General features: G+C 47.2%; 1 protein-coding gene across 1 annotated transcript in view; it reads left to right on the top strand.

Annotated features, from left to right (window-relative positions):
• Nucleotides 1-293: 293 nt before the first annotated feature.
• Nucleotides 294-17,872, top strand: part of LOC143521686 (VWFA and cache domain-containing protein 1-like) — a 42,748-nt gene continuing 25,169 nt past the window's right edge. The window contains 1 exon segment of the mRNA XM_077014846.1: nucleotides 294-784. Within this exon segment, the coding sequence (XP_076870961.1) occupies nucleotides 536-784 (249 nt within the window). The 5' untranslated portion in view covers nucleotides 294-535.

The following is a 17,872-nucleotide window of genomic DNA, read 5'->3' as shown; positions in this document are numbered from 1 at the left end:
ACAATTACCGTACTGCTATATTTATATTTCTACTGTCGATAGTACATGTTTTTGTTTGTTTTTTAACAGACTATATTTCACCGCAATCGGTCTGATCTGTAAACCGTACTCCCCTTCACGCTCGGCATTGGAATCCAGATCCACTTGGGAAACTCCATGCCGGGCTTTCCTGTAAACCGTACTCCCCTCCACTCTCGGCAATGGAATCCAGATCCACTTGAGAAACTCCTTGCCGGGCTTTGGCGGCGGCGCCGCGGACTTTTCGCTCCTATTGTGATGCTCGGGCTCGCACTTTACAGGGAGTTACTGCGAGCGGACCCAAGGTGCCGAAAAAGAAGCAAATGCGATCGCTGTTTTGGGCTCTTTATTTATTAAAACAAGAAAACATTACAATGTCTTGCTGCATTTTAGCTATGACGTTTAATTTAGACTTGGTTAAGAAGCGATCACGGACTTAGTTTAGAAGTAATCACTGAAGTTTTTCCCCCGGAGCTGCTCCGCGTCTTAGCTCAGTACTACTCAGAGTCAAGCCATCATGGCGAGACGCTCACGGGCTGGATCTGTGATTTTATCTCGGATTTCCTTCTTGGCTTGGAGTAGTCATTCTCACCTTTACCTTAACAGTTTCAAGGTTTTTAGCTGCTGTTTTGTAGTCTTTATAGGACTTCTCTGCAGTGGACTTTGTGATGCCGAAAGTGAGTTTTCAATCCTGGAAGAGGCACAAGTTTTGGCCGTGCAAATGAAAAAGCTGTCGGCTCAGGAGTTGGGAGTTTTCACGATGCAGGTAACGAAACACCTTTTTGTTTGTTTTACGTTGTTGCTTCCGTCTCGCATAACGTCGACCTTTGCTTATAGTTGTATAGTTATTGCAGCGGCCAGGCGCCGTGGCGCGAGACGGGGCGCGAGCCTGCACGGTGCAGCGCTGCGCGGTGAAACAACTGCGGGGCGTCAGGCTGCAGTTGGAGTTGTTTTAATAGGTAAACCTCGCTGAAGCAGTGCGGAGTCTAATGGCCGTGAGACTCCATAGTCTACCTGCTGCCTAAGAATGATGTGCGATCGTGTGTCGAATGCTTGAAATGGGTTTGATTTGACTGTTTCTTACTCCTGTTGTTGCTTCTGTGTACACTAGTTGCAGTGGGAAGGGGGCTTTGAAGTTTAAGGCGCAGTTTCTAGGCTACGTTTGGGCATTATATTATAATAATCTCTTTTGCAGTGTAGTACATTTCATGTTTTTTTCCTGTTAATTGGTTTTTATTATTTTTATATATATTTTATATTTTATTTCAAATAATTCGGTAGATAAGAAAATAATTCTACTCAGACCTATGCGCCATGATTAGATGCAATATTTTCCCCTAGCATCTAATCATTTTGCAAGGTTACGTATGAGGATAAAGATGCTTTGACATTTGTAATTGTAGATTTATTAATTAACATCTAGCCTACTGCTAATAAAAAAAAGAAAAAAGAATCGAATAGTGGCATGAAGTAGAAAAACAAATTATGTTGGCTATACCACATAATTATAAACCAGAAATCTAGCCTGTTCAGTACATAGAGGATCTTTAGAAACGCGAACCATCTGGATTTTGCAAAAGTGAAAAGGGGAAATTGCTTGGGATTTATAGTCTTCAGCTTTAAAATGGACACCACGGGTCATTTCTACACTCAATCAGGACTGTTGTGTGGGCACGACATTAATACTAAAGAGCCACTATTGGTTGATTTTGTTTGGAAGAAAGGGTGTTAATGTGTAACAATGCTAAATGCACCAGTCTTAGCTCTTGGTCAAGGAAACGTAGGTAGTGCTTGTTTTCAGAGGGCACTTTTGAAACAAATGGCAGACTTTGGTGTGATGTGATGGTGGTGGAGGGGTTTGCACTTTATAGTGAGTGGTTAGAGAAGTAGTCAGTGGGGGAGCTCAGTCCAAATGGCCTTTCTTCTCTGTGAAAAGCTGTAGAACACATCAGCATGAGAGAAGAGTTCCTCTCGCATCACACCTCCTTTGTCACACCTACATGTTAATCATTTCTCTCCAGCTCAGACCTACATGCTCTCTCTCACTTGCTCTACACACACACACACACACACACACACACACACACACACACACACACACACACACACACACACACACACACACACACAGACTTTCTCTCCCCCATTTTCCCTTTTCCCTTCGTAATTGATAATAAATCAGACAAATGGTTTGCTCATTTAGAGAAATTTTCAAATGCCTTGGCAGCTCTTTAAATGTCTGTTTTGATGTCGACTTTGTAGCTGTAGTAAAAGCTGTTGGATTTTTTTTTTTCCTGGAGAAAAAAAAGTTAATTTCAAACAGTTGTGTTAAATCGAGCTGTGTATTTAGTCAGACCAATTCTCCATGAACTGGGCTGTCTGCTTCCAGGTTAAATATTGCTGTGCCCATGAAAACAACACTGATGACATTGCATGGCCAGCATCTGGTACACCTGAATTACAGGCTCGCGTAAACAGAGTGACCTTCCCCATGGAGTGATTATCAATGCTAATGGTCTACCAGAGTAACACGAGATATGAGCTGATGTTTTTTGCATCTATGCCCTGTCTGTTTGTAAATGTAAATATACAAACCCTAATTGGAGCATTCTAGATCTGACGTGTATATATAGTATGCTTTTGTATAGAGGTGGCACAATACCAGTTTTTCTGATACTGATGTCTAGCATTTGAATGTCGGTTGATGTCAATCTTATGTTTTTGTTAAAAATCATGATGGAGCTCTATTTTAGTTGTTTTAAGGGGTTGTTATGTAAGATTTATTATTTATGCTGTTTTGTAGATGCCATGCATGAACATGAAGATACACATAAATACAATTAGCCTATAAAAAAAACTTTGTTTACAAGACTCGGGCATTCAATTTTTCTCCTTCCATTGCCTTACAGTCACTGTCTCTGCTAGCAAGATGATATTTAGCTACTGTTTTGGTCCTCAGATAATGACCCTCAGTGCACACACACAAACACACACACATTCCGTCTGTGTTCACCCTCAGCACACACACATTTGGTCTGTGTTCACCCTCAGCATGCACACTCTCTATGTGTGCTCAGTACACCTCACTCCTGACATTTACACCAGAGTCACTCCGGATTTTCTTTTTACTGAATGCAGCATCTGTAGTTCCACAGGAACGTAACAATAAAATAAGCAGAGAGACCGGCACTACAAGTCTCTCTCAACTCAAGCTCTGGTTAAACCATTAGATATGTCAAACTGTAATCTCATGTTTACAATGTGGCTTTTCTTTCATGGCATGTGCATATATATATTGCCTGTACACACATATATACACACACACTATATAATATATATATTGTGTGTATATATGTGTGTACAGGCAATTGCATGAAGCTTGGATGTTCTTCTTTTCAAAATATCAAGCTTACCTTAAAATCCAGGCTAACGAAAGCCTTTTCCCATTTTCAGGAGGTTTGCATATGCGAAAGTCATAAAGCAATTAGCTTTGTGAATTTAGAGAAGGGCTTTGTTTGGTTGGACTCTCTTCTCTGGCTCCGTTTCTGTCAGGTTTCTGCAACCATAAAGCTCCTTTACACTTCATGGTCAAAATGGAAATGTCATTTATTTTTTCAAAGAGTGTATTAATAAGAATATCCCATTTGGTCATAGATATGGCAGTGAGGAGTGCTTAAATGCTGTTTTATCTCCTTTAAATGTTCTCACTAGAATGCAGGTGGCCTGTTCCCCACACTGGCTTATCATAATGATAGCAATGGAAATCACGTGTGTGAGTGCATGAATATTTGAATTTGAACATAATAGTCTTTAATCATTAACGTTTAGTAGTACAAATCTACTAAACATATATCTACTAAATTCTAAACTGTGCTCAAACTAGCTGAGCTGTTTTCATGTGACCTGCTAAAACTAACACGTTAGTTTTGCTGTTGTCACGTGGTGTTGTGCTGTTTTTAGGTTGGATTTGTAATGGTATCGGATCGGTTTCCTTAAAGATTTCTTCACAGATATCCGATCCAACATTTGTGCTAATGTCTGCCCAATCGATTTCGATATGCGAAATCGGATCAGCGCTATATTGACTGTAGTACTTAATTTTAGTACCATCTTTTATTTTATTTTAGTCTATATGTTAAAACGACAAACTTGGATTAGTGCTACTAATAACCTACACATCTTAAAATAACACATGATTCCTTATTTGAAACTGATGAAAGGTGATTTATGTATGCCGAATTTGGGATTCTTTTGTGACATTACACTGTAGGAGCTCTTGAAATAACTACATTTATGTCTTTAAAATGATGCTTAACAGAAATCTGATTGAGTTTCTCTGTCAGATAACGTTTGCCCACTCATCTTGATCTTGAGTAGATTTGCTGTCGTGCATTTGCACAATGTGCGCCTGCAGGGAAGGAGTGGCTGGTTTTGTCCTTAGGCTGGTCTGAGCTGCAGCATACAATAATGCAGTAATTCTGGTGTTTGTGTCCCCATCTTCAGATATGTTACCTTGGGATGTTTTTTTTTTCTTTCTTTCTTTCCATTTTTTTGTTGTTTTTGTTTTCTGCTCGGTTTAATGTGGAACACTTCTGTAGTATAGTTTACCACAATTCCCGTGCATTCTCCCTGTATCCCAATCACAACTGCACACATCACTAACCCACTCGATCACCCGGGATGAACAGGCTAGAATAAATTGTTGCATTGTTGATGATTAAACAGTAAAGGTTTTCAGTATTTCTCACTTTTTTGACTTGGAGGAAATGTTTTGGGAGGTATGGAAGCGTGCAACCGAGATGAGAGAATCTGAGAGACGAAAGATCCAGAGAAGAACAGATATGAACAGGCACAGCTGGTGTGGCCTTGGCTGCAGGCTGGGTTTGACTGCCTCACTCACTGGTGGAAATGAGTCCTGGTTTGGGGGCTCATCCTCGCTGAACTTGCCATTGAGACCACCCCAATGCAGCTAATAGTGGCACCATCCATCAACAGCACCTTCACCGCTGTTCTTCCTGGGTGGCAGGGTTTCCATGGCGCCTGCCTCTTCCTCCTCCTCCTCGTCCTCCTCTGCTCCAGGAGTCGCACGACATGATATCTGCCGAGTTTAAGATGAACTCGGTTCAGTGAGTGGGCGCTGACTTCTGTGGGGCCTGTAATTTGTGGCGCACGCTTGTTAAACTTTGATTAAATACCTGTGGAGTGTTAGTGCGGCGGCTGCTCGTTAACTTGGCCGCCGTGACCTGATCTGTTCTCTGTGCTGCCGGTGGAACTGTGTAGAAGGGGAGGATAAAACACGCTTCAAATAGGTCGGCTTCATGTCACATGGTCCTTTTCATGACCCTACAGGGCGGAGCCTAATGAGAAGCAGGATGAGCGTGATATTTGCAGGATAGGGGAACCACTCCCTGACTGAATCGATATGCTTGTATAGATTGATAGAAAAGAAAAGAGGTAGCTCATGTCTGGATCGCAGTCTTACAGATTTAGTACAGTACAGTGTATACAGTTGCATGTATATAATATGGCATGATGTTAGCAAGCAAGATCATTTGTATTTGCTATTTGTTTGAATATTTTTAAAAATTGAACATCCACTTAATGAATTATCTGCAGGATTTGATGTGTTAAGCACAACTGCCTTTTATTGTAACCTTTAGCAAAGTGTGGTCCACTTTATAATAATAATAATGTTTTATGTATCACAAGAAAACATTTCAAAATATCAAAAGGGTGTGAGATTATTGAAAAGTTGCTGTTTTTTATGTGGCAGTTCACAGCTGAAAATTGACTGTCATTGTTAATGAAATGGTTGTGAGCATGATAATTATTCTTCGGGATGGTAAATGTGGCATGTTTTTGCACATTCTCGCATTTACAGGTCTAAGGTAGATAAATCACTACACTTTAAAAAGAAGCCCAAAACAAAACCCAGAACCTCCAGATCTCTTTGGTGGTATGCTTCGTTGATGGCAGGGCTCAAGTATGGGGGGGAGGCTGGATCTGTGGGTTCCTACACCCTCACAATCACACAGTGTCTCACAATCACTCCCTGTAGCCATCAGAACTATTCCCCCCACCAACAGTTAGGGGTGGTGCCTCTGCAGGTGGGCGGGGCTTCAGGTTGCAGGGTTTTTTTTACATTTCCAGAATAACTGTTTTTAGATTTGGTAAACTGAGTTACAAGGACCTAGAACCAAGTTGGGCTATGCTGTAAAAGACCAAAGGCCTCAAATGAATGCTTATATCCTTCACATAGTTAGCTTTTTCCTTGCTGGTTTAAATCCGTGTTGAGATATATGATATATGAGGTGTGTGAGACTACTGTGTAGACAGGAAGTCTCCAACATTTTGCTTAAGGGGTTTTGCATAAATAACCCCAGCATCAGTGTCTGTGGTAGCATTGTTTGTATGCAAATGAAACACTTGAGTTGTCCTTTGTATCAGTTCATTGTATTAACATCACCACTTGTTTTCTATTCATGGGAATTGAGTTTGGTCTCACTGAAAACTGTAAATGTCTTACAATATTAACAACAGAATCTGGAGGCCAGTTTTGTGTTTCTTCACATTACAGCTCCACACCCAGCCCTTTAAGCAAAGACATTGTGGTAGACACTGAGAGGAGCTCATCTAATAGAACATCGTCTATGAACGTTGGGCAGGTCTTCACAGCAGACCTTGGCCATGAAGAGAAGACGTGGGCTAGACTTTCACGTGTGAGGTTCCCTCGGGTGCCTGATGGCTGGACCCTTACGGACTTGGATATCACCACTGGACGGCGTAGTGCAATCTGGGTTCCACAAGCTTAACGGATCTTAACAACATGCTATATTGCAATTATATTGTGTTCTATAGCAGTTAGAGCAGGGGTGCTCATTACGTCGATCGCGATCGACCGGTCGATCGCGAAGGAAGTGTCGGTCGATCGCGAAGGAATGTGCGTAGATCGCGTCACATAAAATAGTAGTAGATGAATCGCACATCTGCACTGACGGTTGTATTTTGATTGACATTCACGGTAGCCAATCTGCAATCCACTCAACAAATTACGTTCGCCACCCCCCCCCCCCCCTCAACAAATTACGTTCGCCACCCCCCCCCCCCCCCCCCCCCCCCCCCCGCTCAACAAATTACGTTCGCCACCCCCCCCACCCCCCACCCCCCCGCTCGACAAATTACGTTCGCCGCCACCCCCGGTAGATCTTTCTGACCTGGTCATCTTATAAGTAGCTCGCAAGCTGAAAACTGTGGGCACCCCTGAGTTAGAGTATGTCACTTTTTACTTGACACAGTAGTGATTGTGGTGATGAACGCAGTAGTGACATAGACTTCCCTGTTAATTTGACAATTATTCATCTAGACTGTTTGAGATGCCAATTAAACCCCCCCAGCTAATTTTTTAAAAGACCGTTTACATTTTACAAAATTGTTATATTGCAGTAACGATTAATCATATCTTGCCATACTAGTTTGTTTCACGGGAGTTCTTATGAGCAAGTATTTCATCTAGACCCTCCCAAGTGAGCTGTAATTAACTGGAGGTTCACACACACGTGCACACACACACACACACAGTGGTGAAGATAGGCATTGCGGGTGCTAGCTTTTGTGTGGTGTTCGGCCAGCCCTTCTGCTGAGCTGATCTGAGCCAGTACTGAGCCGAAAAGCCCAGGGGATAGGGCTAGAAAAATGAATGTGTGTGTCTCTCTGTGTATAGAGGTGTCTCGGTGTGTGCGTGTATCTATGCGTGTTTGTGTGTGTGTGTGCGCGCGCGCGCATACTGTATGAAGGGTACATCAGCATACCCCTATTGCAGTCTGTCTCTAGTTGAGTTTCCCTCCCCATCTTTGCTGTCCTGGAGGATCCCCCCCCCCTGCAACTACAGCAGGAGCCCTGACCCCCCCCCCCCCCCCCCCCCATCTCACAGCCGTCATCAGATCAGCCCCTCCCACAGTGACGCACACCCACCCCTCCCTAAGCCCCATGGACACGTCACTGATTGCACGAGTGTACTGCATGGTGCAGACCAGTAAGAGCCCCCGCCCCCCTTTTCAATCAGAAATCTGCATAATCATATCGTTAAGATGAGGTGTGACGACAGGGTCTGTGTGAGTGTTTGGCTGGCGCTGCGTGCCTCGTGTTGGGTCCTCTTCAGAGCAAGGCTGTGGAAGCTCCTCGTGCCTGGGGGAGGGGCCGGCTGGGGGAGGGGCCGCCTGGGGGAGGGGCTTGCATAAGCCGGGCTGCGGGGGCTGGGAAAGTTGCGGATGGGGTGTTTTTTGAAAAGCTCTCGCACCGCCGGCTAGCGCAGTGAAGCCTTGTCTTTGCAGCCGGGCCCTTTCTTTGTCATGAATAAATAAATAAACCCACTTCATTAATCCTGAAGTCTGTCTGCAAGCTTGCTCTGTGCGGCAGACAACAGGGTATCTCTGTCGCTGTAGCCTGGCTGCCTGCAGCCATTCACAAAAACACAACAGCCTTCCCAGGCCCGGGCGTCCAGCCTCGGCTCGGTCCGGCCCCTCCCGGAACAGCCCGTGGTTTCCTCGGGACTGATTGGTTTGAGGTCAGGTGATATAAATGGAAGAGACTTCGATCACGTGAACGTTGAGACGTGGTACAGTTCTGCTATAACATGCTCTCCTGCTACATGAATTAGGATTGAATGGTTTAATGGTTCTCATCCAGCAGCTGAGCTCTGAATCGCAGGCCTGAGTAGATCTGTGTTTGCCCTTTGGCAGCCGTATATCTGATCGCAGGGGTGCGAGTGGCAGTGTGAGAAATCCTCCCTGTTGTATGTGGGGCATTGTTTTCTTCCTGGGAAGAAGCGGCTACACAAAGAGACATTATCCAACCTGAGGTTGTCTCATTAGCTCCCCAGTGTTTTTCTGAATGCCTCGTGACTCCGAGTGTCTGCTGCTCATTGGTCACACGTCGACTTTGAAGAGTATGACAAGATCAATTTTTTTACTTTCATGTGCCTACAGGGATCCCATCTGTCTGTCTGTCTTTTTCTCAGCTCTCTCTCTCTCTCCCCCTCTCTCTCCATTTCTCCCTCCCTTTCTTGCCCTTTGTTAATGAGTCTGTGCTCTCCTTCACTGCCTCATATAAAACAGGAAATGACCTCAGATATCCGAACTTTGACCCCATCTCTCTGTTGGAGAGATGAAAGAGTTGTGTCTCGGAGGCGGTGTAATTGTGCGGCTGGCGGGCTTTGAACCCAACAGCAAAGGCGCAGGAGGAGCAGGCCACAGCCGGGTTTGTATCTGGGCTACGATGATACTGGGCGGTGCCCGCGGGGGCGAGACCTCGTCCTGGCCCCGCCCACTGCTAACGCAACACCTGCTTGAGCACAGCAGCAGAGGGCTGTTACCGCCAGACGCTGCAGTCTCCCATGTTGACATAGAAACATGAAAGTGGCCTCGAAGGTCGTTCGACTGTAGCTGGACCTAGTGTGTGTGTGTGTGTGTGTGTGTGTGTGTGTGTGTGTGTGTCTGAATGAGTGAACTGGAGAGATATCCATGTTTGTTTATTTACAACCCCCCGAGGCATGGTGGAGATGTTGGAGTGTGGTTTTAGATAAACGCACTGGCCTTGGGTTGGGATCACATGAGCAGAATGCTCTGATTTAATGCCTCATTTACTAGGGCTGTATTGGGGGTGTGGGTGCTGGCTTTTGGGGGGGGGGGGGGGGGGGGGGACACAGGAAGTACATGCTCCCACATTCATCTGAAAGCACTTCTGCAGTCTGCTTGGCACTCGCAGTGTGTGTGTGTGTGTGTGTGTGTGTGTGTGTGGGAGAGAACTGGTCCAGTGCCAGCGTGTCTCTTACAGGAGCTTTGGGGACAGCTTGCCGGGTCTCTGGCGGCAGCTCAAAGGGAAGCCGTGTGTAATGAACGTTTGCGGAGAGATGGTGCCCCAGAGCACTGTGGGAATGCAGGTAGCCTCGAGAGCCCACACATATCCTGCCCTGATGAGAGGATATTTAAGGCTTTCCAGTGTGGTGCTGTGGACACACATCTCTGCCCAGGTTTTCTGACATTTAACGGCACTTGGAGTACATCTGAGTGTTTTATTGGTTCATGTAGGCTATAGAATGTAAAGAGCTTATCATCTTTTGTCCTTCAGCTTCTGTCCCAGAGGTTGGAGACCTCTCCTAAATCACAGAGCTCATCTTAAATGTAAATGGAGTCTGCCTGTTAAAATAAGTGATGGTCTCTGCTCATTTTTCCTCCATATACATCAAGATCAGAATTCTCGGTCTTCTGTCCCCCTTCCGATGGCTTGGTGGGTGCTGATGAGAGATTTAACTCGGGCCTGTGTGATGTGCGGTCTTTGGAGCATCAGTGCTACAGCTATGCATTATTAATGGCTTTGTGCCAGCATTGATAGTCCATGATTTCTCATTTTGCCCACCAGCTGACATTTAGTGTGGATGAACACTCCTGTTCTTCAATATGCTATAGGTTTTGTGAGGATATAGCAGAAGCTGCTACGTGATTATAATCAACATGTAATTACTTCCGTAGCAAATATTAGCTTGTCTCAATGCACTATAGCTCATATGCAGGTTTTTATGCATGCTAGACTCTTGCGGGAATGTCCCACTGTGCTTCTCTGAGGGTTTTTTCTCCTCTTGCAGTTTCATTCGTTTTTGTTTGTATCTGTCTGCAAGGTTAGTTGGTTTATCGTGCTGTTCGGATCCTTCTGCCGTTGGAGAGTTTTCCGGCCGGTCTTCCTGCCCGTCGGCGTGCCGTCGGTGTGTTGCCTCCCACCAGGTCACGCTGCCTGTTTGTTTGGAATGCCTGCTCTTCAGAGCTGGTGGAAGGCCGTGCCAAAACTAACCGTCACATTCTTGTAACGTGAGATGAGGAGGGTTTTTTTTCCCCCCTCTGTCTCAAAGACTTTGAGATGAACCTGAGCAGTTTTCTGTCTAGAGATGTCACCAGTCAGTCAGCAGCCCCAAAGGAAGACGGGCTCACGCCTGACTGACATGTCTGAGTGAGGTGTGTAGGTGCAGAACCATTTTTGATTTCTCATTCTCTGTTTTCACTCAGAGCTTCTCTATGGACCGGCACAGCTAATAAATGTATTGACTTGATGTTGGAGTTTGTCACATATGTGGTATTAGTGGAGAAGGAGTTGAGAAGCCCATGGTGGTAGTGCCTCTCTGGAACCACACAGGTGTCACACAGAAACCACATCTGTTTTCAGTCAGACTCTTCTTTCCAAATCTGGAGAAAGAATATAACAAAAATGCTGTATGATTCTTGATGGCAGTTTTCAAAGTAAAAGCCATTTCGTTTTACTCAGTTTGGCAGTAGTGCCTCATGAAATAAACACAGCTATGAAACTGTGGGTGCAATATTTTTGTTCCGAATCTACAAAAAATAAAGCTAAGGATGAAGAGAGAGGAAAAAGCTGGTAAAGAACACAACATTGAATAAACGTATACCAGTACTCTGTAATTTGACTGGGTTTCTGATTGAGTTACTGTTCAGAGGTATGCTCAGAAAAGCATAGAGTGGAATAATTTACTACAGAACTGAAAATATATTCTCTCGTTATCTGCCTATTTTGGCTTCATACTATTGCAAATAGAGGCACCCCTCCCCCCCTCCCTCCCCCATCGCTGCAGTGATCCAGCCCTCCTGCCCCGGGGCTCTGAGCAGCAGTCCAGTCTGGGAACCTCTGATGGTTTTACCCTGGAGGAGCTGGCTTGGCCTGCCTGTGCCTAACAGACTGTGGCGGGGCTAGACGGGCCCCTGCTCTCATCCTCCGTCCACCACCCGGCCCGCTGGGGTCCGCCTGCAGCCAGGGCCCCTGGCCGAGCCTAAGGCCTGGCCCTCGGCCCCCGGCCTGATGGGCCCCTGTCCCCTGCAGTGCAGCTAGCAACAGGATTGGCGCTGGGGAATCTTCCGAGGATGCCTACCATGTCAGGCACATGCATGTCCAGTGCTCACTGAGCTGACCAGCTATTAGTTTGATATGCATTATGTTTTTCTAACTTGGAATATGATGTAATGTAATCAGGTCAAAGGGCTTCATCTTCTCGGAAGACTGAGGACTGTTGAGATTTGGGAAAGACCTCATCTCTCTCTCCTTCTCTTGGTGGGACTCGAGCATGTTATCACAGTTGTGCATTCCGGTTTACGCTGTCCTGCCAACAGGAGATTAGTTGTGCCAGCACTGATCACTACTGGCGTGGTTATGCAAGACCAAACCATAGTGGCCTCCTATGCAGACCTGCAGGTACACGAGCCAGGCACACAACTGCTTCTAACAAGGCTTTCTTGTTTTATTTATCGAAGCATTTTTCATGCACGGCATTTCTGGGGCTTATAAGCCTTATATTTCCACTCAGTCCAGCCCTGGTCAGTTGTTCTTGATAAAAGACAGAATTCTTCAGCAACCCCCCTCCCCCCCTCCCCGTATGCCACCCCGACATCATGTCTGCTGTCTGCTGCTCTTGTCTGCGTGAGCCAAGACTCTGGCGTCTCAGGTCTGGGGAAGGACACCTTCTCCTAGTCACCTATGGGCAGCAGCTAAACAGAGAGGTTTTTTCCTTTCAAGCAAATGGTGGCTCTGTCCAGATGACAAAGTCTCATATTTGGGACTTTATTTACCGCAGAATAAGTTTGGCCTGTTTGGCAGGTTCCAGACTTTCTTTTTTTTCTTGTTTGTCCAATGTGATTTCTGCAATCCCCGTATTCCTTGGCACGGCCCAGTAAAGGAGGATTTGCATGTGCTTGTAAATAGATGTGGTCCACAAAGAACCTCAGCTGTCTAGCATGCAGTGTTTTTTGGTGGTGTCGAAGAGAATTCTGTGCTACTGCTGAGTGATACCAATGCTAGCTGGGTTGATCTGCGAGTTTCATCTGCTCTGCAGTCGTACTCTTGTAGCTGCTCAGAAAGTAAAGATCTTTGAAAATCTTTACACCCATCACTCTAGACATGACCTCACTGTTCATTTACTGTAAAGGGGAGCCGCACTAGGCCCACTAAATGATTTATAAGAGCCCATATGTTCCTGGTGATGTGGCTGGATTAATGTAGAAGCTGCTTAATGCATTGAAATTACTCTTCCTGAATTTAAAGGCAGCTCTTTGCCTGTGTGTTCTTTGGCAGATCAGACCTGAAACAACGCCCTTAACGAGCCTTCAGACTTGGTTCAATCGCCTTGTTCCAGTAATATCAAACATTCGTTTCCTGCGCTGTTTGATTCCAGTCACACACTTTATGTGGAGAAGCAAACCCAGTGCTCCCTTGATGTGTGGGTGCTTTGCCTCATTGGCCAATATTAACCACGACGGCACTCATCACGGAGTTTGCGTACCAGGGCACCTCTCAAGCGGTCAACGCTACCACTGTCCTGCCTGTCCTGCACCCTCGAGCTGCCAGCACTACCACTGTCCTGCCTGTCCCGCACCCTTGAGCTGCCAGCACTACCACTGTTCTGCCTGTCCCGCCCCTCGAGCTGCCAGCACTACCACTGTCCTGCCTGTCCCGCACCCTCAAGCTGCCAGCACTACCACTGTCCTGCCTGTCCCGCACCCTCGAGCTGCCAGCACTACCACTGTCCTGCCTGTCCCGCACCCTCGAGCTGCCAGCACTAGCACTGTCCTGCCTGTCCCGCACCCTCGAGCTGCCAGCACTACCACTGTCCTGCCTGTCCCGCACCCTCGAGCTGCCAGCACTACCACTGTCCTGCCTGTCATGCACCCTCGAGCTGCCAGCACTAGCACTGTCCTGCCTGTCCCGCACCCTCGAGCTGCCAGCACTACCACTGTCCTGCCTGTCCCGCACCCTCGAGCTGCCAGCACTACCACTGTCCTGCCTGTCCCGCACCCTCGAGCTGCCAGCACTACCACTGTTCTGCCTGTCCCGCCCCTCAAGCTGCCAGCACTACCACTGTCCTGTCTGTCCCGCACCCTCAAGCTGCCAGCACTACCACTGTCCTGCCTGTCCCGCACCCTCGAGCTGCCAGCACTACCACTGTCCTGCCTGTCCCGCACCCTCGAGCTGCCAGCACTACCACTGTCCTGCCTGTCCCGCCCCTCGAGCTGCCAGCACTACCACTGTCCTGCCTGTCACGCACCCTCGAGCTGCCAGCACTAGCACTGTCCTGCCTGTCCCGCACCCTCGAGCTGCCAGCACTACCACTGTCCTGCCTGTCCCGCACCCTCGAGCTGCCAGCACTACCACTGTTCTGCCTGTCCCGCCCCTCAAGCTGCCAGCACTACCACTGTCCTGTCTGTCCCGCACCCTCAAGCTGCCAGCACTACCACTGTCCTGCCTGTCCCGCACCCTCGAGCTGCCAGCACTACCACTGTCCTGCCTGTCCCGCCCCTCGAGCTGCCAGCACTACCACTGTCCTGCCTGTCCCGCCTCCTCGAGCATCCTACATCCTATTGGCTTAAGTATCATGCACAATTGGTGTGTGTGCATCATCCATTTGATTTTATATGTACCCGCTGGCCTGATCTTAAATCTTATATTTTATGGTGAACGATACAAATAACACTTGTTTTGACCAAAATAAAATTTGCTCAAATTGTTGCCTCTTAGCTTATTCTCATTGGTTCATCTGAACAGCCAGACCACACTCATCTGGTTAGTCGAAATGTATAGAGCACATGAAGTAATTAAAAAAAAAGTGAAATCATAGGCACTTGAATATTTCATCCTTCTGTGATCTCAGTATTGCAAAGGCTGAAATTGTGATCAGCAATTTCTGTATCGTGCAGTTAATCCCAGCCTGGAGCTGACCTGCCAGTCCCGCAGGAAATGGGCTGAGCCTGTGTTTCCCTGGATACACGGACGATCTCTGGGAACGTCTGAGACATATGAACTAACATCTCCCCCCCTGGCTGGTGTGCTCCACAGCCCTCGGACCGAAGGAGCTCACCTCTTGCCAAACTCGGGTACTACTGGCATCAGGCTCCCTGGAGCCTTCCAGATCTCCGCGTGCTCCCCAGTGGCTCCTGGAGCCCACTCTCACATTCACCTCCTTCTCTGGGAATCAGCTATGCACGGCGTTCTAAATTTAGATGAAAGACTGCTGTCTGTGTCTGGGCTCCTAGCATAGCCGTACTACAGATAAGGCGTCCGAATTGGTAAATGTGAATCCACGGACTGCACACAGACCTGGTCTTGCTTTAGTAAGAGTAGTTTTCCAATTACACAAGACCAAAAAAGTGAACTGTTTTGTCTCGTCTCAGAGGCGTTGCATGCGATTTTATGCCGTTTGTCTTGTTGTGCAAAGAAACTGACCAACAAACTCCCATTGAAGCCATAGTTTTGCTTCTCTTACGCACCACAAATATATTCCCTGTCCTTTCTTCCCTGGAGCTGAGTTGTGGATCAGATGCACAGAGTCCTGCAGCCACTGCTGCATGTGGAGAGGGGGAGTGTAATAAAACACCCGGCCTCTCAACTGGCCTCATTGTTGTTTGGGGCCCCTTTCACATGTGGAAACCATTATATCCTGTCTGCCGGACTGAAAGAAAACAGATCCGCCGTGAGCTGGAGAGCTCCTCGAGATCCCGCCTCTGTGACCCAGTCTCTCAGCGGGCCCCGCTGTGTTTTCACAAAGACGTTTTGTTATTGCAGGGCCCCCGGCCTGGCGGCCCTCTCCTCCTGCTCGGGTGCCGGCGCACGGCCCCGACAACGAGCCCCGGCGCACAGCTGCGGACGCAGCGAGCGCCTCGGCGGGTTTCTCGAGCAAAGGCGCGCGGGGCTGCTCCACACTTAGTCCAAACCGGCTCACGCGGCCCGAGACCTTCCGCTCTTGGCTTCCCCACCTCTGTCGGACGGCCTAGCCGGGCGTCCGCGACCCGGCCGTGTCGAGGAGTGTTGGAGTCTGAGGCCTTGACGTTTTGCTGTGGTATTTGCACGGTGTACTCAGATGCAAAGTTATGTTTGTGGAACTTGCTTGTTTCCTTAGAAACATTCTACAAGGCGCGTCTGTCTGTATAATGAGGACGTTTTGTCAGAAGTAGTCAAACACCTCATGTTGCATCAATATAGCGGCTTCACTTTTTAGAACTTTGCTTAAAGGAGTTTCTTCTTATTGCATGCGGTACACATTCCCCTGTCTCATGCATGCGCACGCACACACACACACACACACACACACACACACACACACACACACACACACACACACACAATGATGTGCTGGTAAGCTTGTGCGCGCAGCTCTGTGCTTCAAAGCACTTGGGTTTCTGCTGGTGTTTGACAGGGATTTGAGCTGTGTTGGGGACTCACTAAATGACTTAGTAAGATGCAGGATTAGCAAACTCATTTTCTGCTCTCTGCCTTTAAACTAGATCAAGTTTTGGCAAGCAGCATCAAGCATTCATTTAATTAACAGTCTGCTCAAAGCTCAGCAGGCAGCAAATGAATTAAGGTATGTCATTTAGGATTATGTTTTTGATATCTACGTTTGGGTGTGGGGCGCGCCCGCGTTGGAGGTAAACTTCTGGTTTGTTTTTCATATCTTTGTTCTGTCTCTGTATAATCTGCAACACCATTCCTACTGGAGATCGTGTGACTTAGAAACTATTTACTACACTCATGGAAAATGAATAAAAAACTTTTATTCGCTTATAAAAATATTTTTAAGGCTTATTTAAGTATGGTGCCAAATTGCCATTATGTTTAGTCAGGATATCGTTGTAAAGACACTGAACAGTGTCTTGCTTGGCTTCATATCCAGGTGCAGTGCCAAATTCTATTTTTACAGCTCAGAGACAGCGTGTGTGTGTGTGTGTGTGTGTGTGTGTGTGTGTGTGTGTGTGTGTGTGTGTGTGTGTGTGTGTGTGTGTGTGTGTGTGTGTGTGAGGAGGTGGCAAGAAATCGAAAAATCACATCAGAGGCAAAGTAAGGACACCACATTCTAGGCATCTCTGTTTTATAGTGCAAGGATGCAGGGCTCATGGGTGGGGGTTCGGTGTGCGGATGGGGTTACCTGCAGTCCCACATCAGCCCAGTCTCCTGCCTTCTGTTCTCTGGGCTTTCATCTTCTCGGCTTGAGCTCAGCTAGTCCCGTCCGCACCAGACAGTGCAGCTGCCAGCCAGGCTCCCTGATACTGCTGGCACATGGACGCAGTGTTAGGGGAGGGTACTTTTACCAGAGATACAGCTCGAAAAATGCCATTTTGTCAACCAGACGTAAATAGAAATGGCCAAATGACTATACACGTATGTAAATTACCTGCTGTATGTTCATATTTCAAGATCGTGTTTTCAGCCTATCAAAGGATACATGGGTGACACCGATGATGCCGTCTGCTTTTGTTTGAATGAATAAATGGCTAATGTTGGAGCTTTAGTGTCTTCTGTGTCCCTGTGAATTCATAGCAAGTCAGCATTTTCAAAGACGAATATACAGTGGCCTGTGTTTGAACTTCCCACATGAGTGTGCACTATGACCTGAACCCTGGGTGTGGCAGGACTGTCACAGAGGGGCAGGGCCTGTGGATCTGCGGGGGAGGAGTCACCAAGCTGCTCAGCCCTGTGTGCACCACTGTGGACTAAAGAGAGGATTAGTGCACCTTCCCTGCCCGTGCCATTGTGTGTGCAAACCCTTTCACTTGCTCGTACAATCCCAATTTAATAAGGATTATCTGCACGGGCTCTTGCCTTTGAAGATGGCTGAATTGCTAATAGGTTTATCGCCGTCCGAAGGGGCGGAGCAGTGGTGAAGCAGAACCTCCCCCCCCAGGACCCTCGGTTTACCTAAAGAGGAGCTACGGTCATCATGGGGGGGGGGGGGACTTTGCTCTGCCTTATTGGAGCCCTGTCTACTAAACGTCTGCTGTAGGCCAGAGTCTGTGCCTTGGCGGGCCGCGTC

This window comes from Brachyhypopomus gauderio, chromosome 8 (assembly GCF_052324685.1).
Source record: "Brachyhypopomus gauderio isolate BG-103 chromosome 8, BGAUD_0.2, whole genome shotgun sequence".
Lineage (NCBI taxonomy): Eukaryota > Metazoa > Chordata > Actinopteri > Gymnotiformes > Hypopomidae > Brachyhypopomus > Brachyhypopomus gauderio.
The sequence above is the reverse complement of the archived record's forward strand: the minus strand, read 5'-3'. Positions and strand labels throughout refer to the sequence as shown.